At 38.2% G+C, this 12,009-nt stretch overlaps 1 protein-coding gene across 1 annotated transcript in view; it reads right to left on the minus strand.

The window, feature by feature from the left end:
• Positions 1-290: 290 nt before the first annotated feature.
• DKK2 (dickkopf WNT signaling pathway inhibitor 2) overlaps positions 291-12,009 on the minus strand; it is a 95,874-nt gene continuing 84,155 nt past the window's right edge. The window contains exons 2-4 of the mRNA XM_024578883.3: positions 6,673-6,823; positions 5,134-5,289; positions 291-2,685 (exon numbers count right to left, since the gene is read on the minus strand). Of these exons, the coding sequence (XP_024434651.1) occupies positions 2,435-2,685; positions 5,134-5,289; positions 6,673-6,823 (558 nt within the window). The 3' untranslated portion in view covers positions 291-2,434. The remainder of the gene's footprint in view (positions 2,686-5,133; positions 5,290-6,672; positions 6,824-12,009) is intronic.

The raw sequence follows: 12,009 nt of genomic DNA on the forward strand, positions 1-12,009 counted from the left end.
TAAGCTGGAATACTCGAATGAAAACATGACTTTCTCACACTTACAGCTGCAATGCTATGAAAGGAGCTGCCCTCAGTGGTAGTAAACCACCCGGAACCATCTTGCAGCGACGCCGTCCAAAGGATTTCTACTCAGGCTGTTCCTATGGTAGTGGATTATCAGAACTCAGCTAAAGTTAGTGTCAAAGGATTTCTACTCAGACTGCAAAATCAGATCGAGTCCAGTTGAACTCTGAGAATCTATGATTCTGTGAAAGTTTTCCCCATAAGCAAAATACCAAAAAATCTGAATTCAATTTTTCAAAGAGAAAAATTTAATATATTTTATCTTATTATACATTTCCCCCAAATTACAAAGTCAATTGCTGCAAATATATTCTGCTACAAAGCTTTCTGTAAGAAATATCTCTATAAGAAAATACATCTCATTAACATTTCCTGTAAATAAATTACTTCAAATAATAATTTTTGAAGGGATGTCCCTAAGGGAAATAATGCAGAAGCCAGATTATAAGTGTAATTGTTACATAGGAAACGTTTGACTGAAATGTTCCATTTTCATGTGGCCAAGCTTATAGAATCCTGTTTGTACAGACTTTGGTTCTTGAATAGATTCATTGAAATTTTTGTTTTTTTCAGACATGTGAGGAAAATGAAAATCTTAATCATCCTGGTAAATGTGTGTGGGAAGCTGAAATTCTTAATAGACATGCAGGTGGGTTCAATTTTGACTGGAAGAACTTGAATTTGAGACTGAAAGTGAAGGTTAAGTAAAAGAAAATTAAGACCTTTAGTCTATAAAAGAAAAGGTCAAAAATAACAACTATAACTTTTTTGCCTTATGCTCTAGACATAATATTTAGAAATGAGTAAAGTAAAAAAGGTAATAAAATGGTTTCAAAGAATGAAGAACCTGTGGTTTTTATAGGTTAGCACTATGTAGATTTTACAAGTTATTCCATTTATATATTTTGTATCTCAATGGATGCAGAAAACAGAAACTATATCTTTGGCAAAACAATAATAAAAATACAAAAAGCTGTTGTAGAGAATGGTTGGTGCAGAAAAATCAGATGTTGCCACTGGCCAGTTAGGTACTGATTGAGGGCAGTGGAAATTTACTATGTACTATCTGTCTTGGGAGTCCATTTTGTGGGAACCCCTCATATTATTTTAGGACTTTAAAGGTATAAAATATGTACTTTGAGGTATATTGACCTCACACTGTGCTCCTCTGTGTGGTAAATATTTGAGATGTCAAATCCCATAGAAAACTTCCATTTAGGTTGAGCAGCATTGGGACTCAAATATGAAAAGTCGTTTTGTGCTTCAGACATATCTATGAGCTGCCCAAACCTGGGTACTTGACAAAGTTTTGCCCATGTCCCTGCTGGCTTCCGTGCAGGACAGACACAACTCCAGTCTGTATGGTCAGTTGCACCCCACTATACTGCAGAGTGTGGAAAGAGCAAGAGTGGTTACCAGTATAATGCCAGCGAACACGGCGCATGTCAAAGCTTGAGGAAGTAATGATTCTCTATTAGCTTTTTTCCCGTGTATTTTGGATATCTTTAAAATATTTGTAATGTGAAATTCCTGCTCTATGCTTTCCACGACTAATGGGGAGAGGTGGGAAAATGAAATATGTTCATGGTAGGAACCAGATACGATCTAGACAGACGCAATGTTATTCCGTGAGAATCTGAATGGACTACTTTTGTTATATTGTTTTTTAGCAAGTATAGGTGGAAGTAAATATTGGAAAATATAAATAAGCAGTTTGAAGAAAATAAGTTTTTTTTTCTTTTCTGAAGGTCTTGATAAAAGACCTGCAATTATTTCAAAATTATTTGGAAAATATCAACTGCTTTTTTCCTTGTCTACCAAGGCCTTTAATTGAACAGTAGTAGCGTTCCAAATTAAAAGGTGGGTTCCATGTTGTAACTGAACTCTGCTCGGTTTGTCATTTCCTATTTAACAATTTTTTAATGTTTTAGACCTTATTGTATAGAAAGACATAATGCGAGTACTTTGTTAAACTATAACTATGAACAGAAGTACGGCTTTTAGGTTATTTTGTAGATAATCACCAATCTGAAGGAAACTGATCCTCCAGCACAACCTAAAATCTTGGAAAGTCACATGGTATTTGTCAGTAATTTTCACTGTGCTTTTTTTTCAGTAATTGCATTTTCACAAGTGTGTACATTATTTACATAAACAAGCTGCGTAATGGAAACACACTGGTTGTATTACGTTTGTCACCCTTTCCAATCAGCTCGGTTCTCTTCTTTCTCTCACTCTGTGACCTATATTTTTATCACAAGCCTTACATTAGCCATTCTTCTGAGATCCAAATCCTATTTTCCACTGTGCCATGATGCATTAAATGCACAAATTCACAGTCTGCTCATAATGCATTTCCTCTGAAGAGATCATATTTTCTGACACACGTGGAGTCTGGCTTTGGAGGAGTAGGTGGCATCTTTCCATACTTTACAAGACAGGCCCTTTGCGCAGTCACACCGCTGGAAGATTTCCAAGCCGTGAGAGCCCTTTTTGCGCTGTTTGGTACAGACTTCCCCCTGATGGAGCACTGGCTTGCAGATTTTGGTCCAGAAGTGACGAGCACAGCAAAACCCTTCAATGCAGTCTGATGATCGCAGGCAGGGGTCTCCTTCATGCCCTGCAGGGATGATGACCAACATATATCACCATGACACTTCAGAAAAGAAGCACAAAAAATATTTTTACTCACACTGTTTTGCATAATGCCTTGGATTCACATCAACTGGCTCTCCCTCTAATCATGTAAATCCATTATTGTTTATTTTCATATTTGTCTGAATATCATTTAATAAATAGCTTGACTGTACTTCCTCTTTACTTCATCATAGTCGGCTTCTAGATATTTCCTTGATCATTATTATTATTTTCTTACTAGGTAAGTAAAAAATAAGTAAATAAAATAAATTGCTTTCAAATTAATCTGGAACATTTTGAGAGTTGTACACAAACTCCTATTCAAGTAGGAAGCTAAAATTCTCAGGATCTCCTAAGATCATGTAGCAGAGTCTAGCCAGGAAAACAGAAACTGAGTCTTCAAAATAAAAGGTATTTAATGCAGTGAACTAGTCACACAGGTACTGGCAGGACTAAGAAGTACCAGAGGATGCTAAAGCAAAACAGCAGGAAGCCACTACCACATTCAGGCTGGATGAGAACTCAACAGGTCCAGCTGGCAGGACTAGAGCCCCAAGGAGATACAGCCCTACCAAAAACACCAGTGGAGGCAGGGAGGACATGCTGGCTTTTGCCTCCCTCTCCCTGTCAGTGCCCCACCACAGCCATATCCAAGTGGCCACCAGCTATCTGACAGGGAGCTGAAGAAATGCAGTCTGTACAATGTTGTGATGCAGAGAAAGGGCAGAGAGCCCCAGGGTCAACAAACAACCCACCATAAGAAACATGTGGGAGCACAAATATGGGTGTTTAATTCAGAAGAAGGATTAAGTCAGCAAAGAGCACCCACACATCACAGTTGCGTTGATGTGTAACCTATATAAAGAAGGGGTCAGCAAATTGCTCTGTAACATCCAGATTGGAGATATTTTTGGCCTTTTAGATCGTGTGTTGTGCGATCTAAATTCTGCTGTCGTATTGCAGAAAGAGCCATAGATAATGCCAAATGAATGAGCATGTCTGTGTCACAATAAAAGATTAGAAAAATCGGCATCTGGACAGATTTGACTTGAAACCACAGTGTGAGAATCCTGGTCAAAAGGATTCTCTGTCACCCCAAATATAACTAGTCCCACTGTGCAACACATACACAACTCACTAGCCATCAGCATGAGGTTTCTTCCTACTTGCCGTCATCAAAGTACACACATAATTACATAAAATAACTAGTAAATGTGAAAGTATGCAATGACATAGACATCTGTTACAGTAAAGAGAAATGCTCATGTACTAAAAAATACATGTGAATTTGATGGAGTCGAAATGGGAGATGGGGGTAAAGGACTAGGCCATTAGGGAGTATGGACAAAGGATAATTGAAGAGGAATTGTCAGTCACTAGCCCTCTCCACAGGACCATTAGTATCCCAGGTCGGACTAATAGGTCAGGTACCCTACATGAAGACTTCACCGCAGAACATGAAAATGTGGGGAAATAATTGTGTTCAAGTCAGGGAAATACAGTATTTTCAAAAGTTAACCAGTTTTCTTCATCACTGGACTTCTCAGAGCCTTCAATATACCAATATTTATTATAAAGTTCCCAAAATGGCAAGATACAGGGATAAAGCCAAAGAGGGGTAGGATTGAGGGTGGAGGTGAGGATGGGTGGGGTGGGGGGAAGTGGTGGGGGAGAAAATGGAAACAACTGTTCTAGAGCAACAATAAAAATGGCAAGATACATTATTACAAAACTCTTGAACACAGGGCACTTTTATTGATAAAACGTCTAGAAGAGTAGTGTTCCCAAAATGCACTTGCAAAAAGCTTCCTTTAAAAATAGATGTGTCTCATGCTGTCAAAACTTATTACTAGTAATAAGGTTCATACTTTTTAATTTTATTATTAGGGATTGGGCTTCTCAAAGGTTTTGAAACAAGGAAGAGGACTTCTGGCCATACATAATCTCGCCAGAAAGCAATTATTTTTGGCAACTTGTTTTATGAATAGTATGTTATCTGGTTGTTCAGTGAAATAAAATTTGTGAGTCTGCAAAGGTGAGAAAAACTAAAAAATACCGTAATTTAATCACATGGAAGCAAGTATTTTCCCATTTACTTTTCAGAATGCTTTGTCTTTTGACATGTGACAGAAATGCCTGTGTAAAAACATGTCTTCTAAATGCCATGTATACGACAGGACTGTCTGAGAAAATGGCCTGGCTGGTCGGGGGCCACAGTTCTTGTAGCGCATATTTTCTAACAATTTAGAAACTTCAGAAAGCTCTAAGCATCCTCAAAATTAAGAATGAATTAAATTAGATTCAATTAAAATTTTGCCCTTAAAAATATCTTCCTTGTATCTTCCTAAAATCAATGGAATTAATGATCTATATTTTCTATACTTCTTTACAAAACAAGAAAAAGTAAACATAAAACTACAGTTATTCCTACCTTTTATATGTGACATCTTAGTGTGTGGTCTTCCCAGATTCTGCCATCCCAAGTCGTGGTTGGAGTAATGACCATGGTTTCGGTCTCTGTGCCGAGTGCCGTCCAGAGCTGGGATGTGAGGGGTTAAGATGCTCTCAGTGACTGGGATGCAGATGCCTGGAGATGAGCAGGTGAGTGGTTAGACTGACTCAGTTCTATACAGTGTGGTTCTTATCCAAGCATTCTTTCTATCTGTCTATCATCCATCATCTATCTATTCATTTATCCATTCACTCATTTACAAAGTTATTGAAACCGAGTACTGAAAACTTGGCCCTGAGCAAGGCTTCCTTGATTGACATCTTGTCTCTCTCAATGCTAAGTGATCTTGGGTAAAAATCAGAATAAAAATAGAATTCATTTTACTAAGTTATCATGAATGCATGTGAAGTGTTTAGAATAATGACATAGTAAAGTATTAAATCAATATTAGCTATTCATACTTTTAAAAGGTCTGATCAGACATCCAATTTTGGAACTCAGGTCCCTTTGTTTAATCAACAATACAATTCCAATCTGCACTGTAAGCATCTCTAATGCTATGAGGTCCCCTTCCTTTCACCTCCTGTCCAAGGTATTCTCCGTAGGACTACGCCCAGAGGTGAGGAACAAATATAGGAACATGAGCCTGATTATGTTGTTTGTGTGATGAAGTGTATGTTTCTGACCACCTTCTGCAATTATTTAGTGCTTTTGCTGCACGTTTGTGGTTCTTAATTTTATTATTAATGCTGAGTTTGTGCTGATAAATTCATTGAGATTGGGTAAAGCCATGCTTATGGAATGTGTGGGAATAGATTCCTCTATCTCCTCTTGGAAGAACCAATCACTCCATCACCATCTGAGTGTGCCACCAGGTAAGGCCTTCAAAAGAAGACATCTTGAGTATAAGAATCAAGGTGTGAAACTAGCATGAAATTGGAAGATGGACTCAAAACTGCGTTGGTAAATCACAGCAGGTTCTTTCTTTAGCACTTTTGCATGTATTTGTTCATGTGTTTAGTAGAATAGAACATCTACCTATTACCACACAACTCTGCAACCGAGCAAGTCATAGCTCAGCATCCAATATCAAATACAAAATGTCATCAGAGTTTAGGAAACCTAAGATTTTAGAGGTAATCTAGGTAATTTGATCTAAACCATGCTCCAATTCTTGCCTATTTAAAAGACTCTTTATGTCCTGACTGGTGTGGCTCAGTGGACTGAGCACCAGCCAGCGAACCAAAGGGTTGCAGGTTCAATTCCCAGTCTAGGACACATGCCTGGGATGCAGGCCAGGTCCCCAGGAGGGGGTATGTGAGAGGCAACCACACATTGATGTTTCTCTCCCTCTCTTTCTCCTTCCCTTCCTCTCTGTCTAAAAATAAAGAAATGAAACTGTTAAAAAAAAAAAGTCCTGATATTTATATATCAGGAGCCTAAGGAAAAGGTAGCCCGACTGGCCAGACCTCCCAGGTGAAAAGAAAGAAGCCCGCCAGGACTGAGCACAATCCTTACCATTATTGCAGCGGGTACCAGGACAACACATGCCATCTCTATGGCAGCGCTTCTTTTTCCTGCGGCACACCGTGCAGGCCGATGATCCTTGGTGGGGACTGTGGCAGTATCTCCCAACTTCGCATTCCTTATCACTGCTGCAAGGGTAGGCCTGTCGTGAAGTGGAACAACAACACCAAAAGCAAGGTAGATTAGATCTCTTAACACTTATGAAAAGTTCCTGTTGCAAATTATGATGAAAATAAGTCACAATATATACCCTTGTAATAACGTTCTGAGCACAGATCCTACACGGTGACACTTACTTGATTTGAGAACCCTAGGAACAGGGATTGTTGACGGTTGGAAAATAAAGTTGACACTATTCATATATTTTCATTGACACAACTTTGAAGTTAAAATTTAGACTTTGTATTGATTAGGAGAGCCCTTAAAAGTGACTTTGGGGGCTTAGAAGCAGTATAATTCTTCCAGCGCCACTCACTTAAGGTGTGAATGAAACAGCTTAACCATCTTGTTTTCGCCTGCTAGACTAGGATGAGGGAGGGTGAAATAACATACCAAAGGGCTGTGCTAGAACCTGAAACGCATCTACCCAGTTATGCGATGAATATTTTAAGAGTAACTCCTCACACTTCCTTCCTGTGATGGGCAAGGAGCAGAACCACTTCCAAGGTGATGGTGCGCAGCCCAGCAGTGCTGGGGGGTCGGAGAGACGCTAAGTTCCAATCACATCATCATGCTCTCAGGAAACTACAGAGCAGGCTCCTTACACATAAGAACAGCCCCATTGGCTACTGCACCTTCAATTTATGCAGAAAGGACTTCTGGTCCTACATTTCTCTACCAAGTTATGCATTCGGAAGGCTACTTAAACAGTGTCATAGCATCGCCAAAAATAAAAACAGATTCTACAGCTATATACTCCTTGCTTCTTGGAAATTATTAGACCACTTAAAATGTCCCTGTTTTCAGAGACTGAGAGCTGACAAGCTGAAATGTCACACAACACATCAAACTTACTCATATTTTGAGGCATGTTGACAAGGAGGTTTAATTCTTTATTTCTTTCTTTGTTTTTGGTAGTTCATTTTTCCCCTGACTTTCAGTATAATACATAGTTATTTTTTAACTGAAAAATAGAAACAAAGCTATGTAGTTTTTAAAGCAAGCATAAATGATATAAAAATAAACTATGGGATAACATTTTTGTGACTCAAATAATAAGTGTGAATTGAGTGCTTTACTTATGACATGAGGTTTGATGGCCTGACTCTGCATACATTGCTTGTTCCTTCCCCGCTGCTCTCTCTTTCTCTGACTCTCCTTCATTCTCTCTGTTTCTACCGCCACCTTTCTCCCCTGCCCTTGGCCTGCTTTTGTGTGTACACTGTGTGCATCCATTCACCCCCCACATGGCACTCATTTAGACTGGATCATCCTCAGTTAGGGGAAATAAATATGAAGTCTATGTGTTAGTCTGAAAACTTTACATGTGGTTCTATGAAAAAAATACTTTTAGCATCTTTACAATTTACCATTTATACTCAAAAGAAAATTAAAACCAGAAAAACCACTAACTTTAAATTGAAAGTGCTTTTGAAGGACTTCACAGTGGCAATATTTGATGCCTATGTTATTATCACTGGAGCTAGATAAAGCTGTAAGATGAATTTGTTTATGAGCGGCCCATTCTGGAACTCTATTATTAGGCTTAAGGGAGAATCTGAATGAAGTTGATTCAGAGTAATAGGCTATTTTTCAAGACTCCAAAACCAATGAAAACAAAACAAATGCCACTTCCTGACTTGCCACACTCTTTCCCCCAAGCATTTTACTCCCTTTATATTTAAACCCATTCATTTTAATTGAAATACAATTCACAAGGATCTGATTAATTTACGTTTATTTCACCAAACTGTTTTGCAAGAAACATTTGATGTCTTACAAGTTTTTTTTCTTCCTCAAAAATAGGATATGTTCTTTCAACAGAAATAAACACATGCTACCTAAAACATCATGTGCGATTTACATTTCAAACAACAAATCTTCAAGAGCATCTGAATAAGAATAATACTTGGTTCCATTCCTAAAAAAATAATTTATATTGTAGAAACCAAGTTGTTTGCTAAAAGCAGTTATTTGTCCAGAAAATTGTGGAAAGCACATTATCTTCTCACTCTTAGTGGATAAGAAATGAAAAATATTGAAATTGCAAATATTCAATACAGATGATATTATAAAAAATATTGGGCATAGTAGTCCTTTATTTGAATGAGATCACAGTAAAATTCTCACAATTTCTGTTGGAGCTAAACTCATTTTTTTTCTGAGAAAATATATTAGAGGATAATTAGCTTCGTTATGTTTCCATATACCTTTTAATTGACGTGAGACAGAAATGACACAGGCAGAAAAATTATGCAGGATTTCTTTTTTAAAGGAAGGTTACATTGCTCATGTGAACTTAGAGTGGAATCCGAGAACACAATATTGAGAGGAATTCTTTGACAATTGAAAAAATAAACTTTAATAATTGAAATGCCAGGCTATGTTACATAGTTTCTAGTGTGCTTATAAAATAGTTCTGGTTCCAACAAATAGCTTTTATGTATGAGTGAAATCAGGAAAGGGTGCCACAAATTAATTGAAGCAGGTTTTAGGGAAAGCAACTGATATTTGGGGGCATTCTGGCCTTCTGAAATCAGATCCCCCAGCACAGATCTCTCTCAGCCATAAAGTTCCCCTTGTCTTAGCCATTAGCATGAAAATGAAGAACATGAGAAAATAGTATCTGACCTATTAATTAATAGCAGTGCCCATGTTTTCAGCCTAATGAATTCTTTTTCAGTAAAGAGTTTTAAACAAGACATTTCCAAATCAAGTATAAGGACTCTGCATCTTGCTGTTAAGGATTTTCCCCCTGTATCAACCCCTTCATACATCTGAAAATAGTGCCATTGAGTGGGAGAGAGACAGAGGGAGGGAGAGAAAAAGAAGCACTTGGTGAAAGTGGATGTGGAAGATTCTAAGCAGTGGTGACTGTGGCGATTAACAGACCACTGAAGGGGATTATATACATTAATAAAGGTGCCATTCAGAAATTTTCTCATGAAAAAACATCTTTATTTTGCATTTACTTTGGCTGCAAAACTCTGTTCCTGGTCTCATTTGATGATGGGTTAGTGACTAACAAAAAGGGAATTTGAGCAGCTTAAGTTTCCATTTAATAACAAAAAAAAGTAATATGCTTCCTTGGTACTTATTTTATAAATGAGTAAAAAGACTGATTTATTTTACCTGCTATGGAAATTGTTCATACTGAATTTTTATGACTCCTCATTTACTTGACTTTGGGCAAACAGTCTGAGGAACAGTGACAGTCTGTGTCACTCTAATTCGAGAGATAGAATTGGGGAGAGACTTGAGCCACTTGTCCTGTACTAAAATAGTCCAAAATTGCCCTGGCTGGCATGTCCCAGTTGGATGGAACGTCATCTGTAAGTCCAGGTTGCAGTTCGGTCCTCTGTCGGGGTACGTGCAAGAGGCAACCAATCAGTGTTTCTCTCTCACACTGATGTTTCTCCCGCACTCTCTTCCCCTCACTTCCCCTCTCTCTAAAAATAAAATAAATAAAATAAAATGAAAAGTCAATAAGCATGTCCTCAGGTGAGGATAAATACATAAGTAAATAAATGAAGTAAAGCAAAATGAGACACTCCAAAACTGAAACAGAAATCTGGCTCTGTGAGCATCCAAGAATAATAGCCGTCATGAAGAATCGCTCATGACTTAGCTTTGGTCACAATTAGGAGATGAATTCATTTGAGAAACCTAATGATAGCAGATGATGATGGGCCATAAATTAAGAATGTCTGAGAGCTGTCCAGGATCAAGCTAAAACACAAAGAAGTTTTGCCTGACTCCCTTTCCTAGGCAAAAAAAAAAAAAGAAATAAAAAAGGTTTCCATAAATAGACGTGCTAGTTATCATTACAACCATGGCATGAACTAAAGAGAAAAATGTAAATACATTGACACACTGGACGCAACTTGGATAAAGTCAACCAGACATGAGCATTTTTTTTCCTTAGTATAAAGGATTTTTTCATTCCATTTACTGTGTGCTACTTTGAAATAATTATTTGAAATTTTAGCAATGAAGTGAAGAGAGGTCAAGTGACTTCCACTAGTCAAGTCTGTGGAACAGACACGTCTGTGCTCAGCAGCAGGGAGCTCAGGGATTTCAGGCCTCGCTGGGAGGTGTCATGACTCAGCATTTAGTAGTGATGGTTTAATGTGCACTCGGAAAAGGTGTTTGAGTGGTGACCTGGGCACTGGGGTTAGAGATTAAAAAGTAAACTTGGCCACTTCTCTCTCCAGAAGCCTCCAGACATCAACAGCATGTCCTGCTGTAGCTGTTGTCACGACAGAACGCTGGTGGAAGCCACTGACAGGACCTCAGGCAAGTTTCTCATTCCATGTCTTGGCAACAGTCTATGTCCAGTTCAACTCAACGTAATCAGAGTTATAAGCAAACACCCGTGATGCAAATAATAATAATTACATAACATTCTAATGAACAAAAGAAAATGAAATGCTACTACATCTTATTTGACCTGAGCCTTGTTTTTCAATTATTCTTAAAATTGCAAAGAGAAAAGGTCTATTAATTTGAGACTTAAATTTAAGATTGAATTTATTCTTTTTTCTCAAGTACAGCCCATTCCTTAGAATGTTCAAGTGCAACAATGAAGTAATCAGATCCGTAAAAATAATAAAATAAGAAAAGTGTTTCAGGTATCTCAGCAGTACTGGCTATTGAATAGACATTTGGCCACAACCAAACCTTACTTTAATTCCCAAGTTTTCAAAATAATGGCATTGTTCCTGTTTAATAAAGGGGAGCAAAAAGGAAGAAGGAAACATCACCAATTGTTCGTGTGGGATGGCCACCCATCCGGATTTTTGCAAGACCGTCCTAGTTTTGTTGTTGTTTTAATCTGGACAATCCTTTGTCCCCCAAGCACTGTTTGTAACAACCTCGGCAGTTTTCTGGAGCCAGAAAAACATCATCAGCTGGGCAGGCAGAAAAAAGCCTGCCAGGGGTGGGGGAGGTGGCGACCCAGCTGCGGGAATAAAAAACATTTGGAGCAGTGAAGGTAGCAGCAAGGAGCTGGGGTCTCAAAGAAACAGCAGAAGGTTGGCAATTACATGTGGGAAACCAGATCAGGCTGGCTAACCCTAGGCTCTTAGAGAAAAGATTAATTTTCCTCGTCAGACATTTCGTAGGACAGATCTGTATTTCCATGAACATGCAAGGTATGCTACCCTTGAA

Source organism: Desmodus rotundus, chromosome 4 (assembly GCF_022682495.2).
Source record: "Desmodus rotundus isolate HL8 chromosome 4, HLdesRot8A.1, whole genome shotgun sequence".
Classification (NCBI taxonomy): Eukaryota; Metazoa; Chordata; class Mammalia; order Chiroptera; family Phyllostomidae; genus Desmodus; species Desmodus rotundus.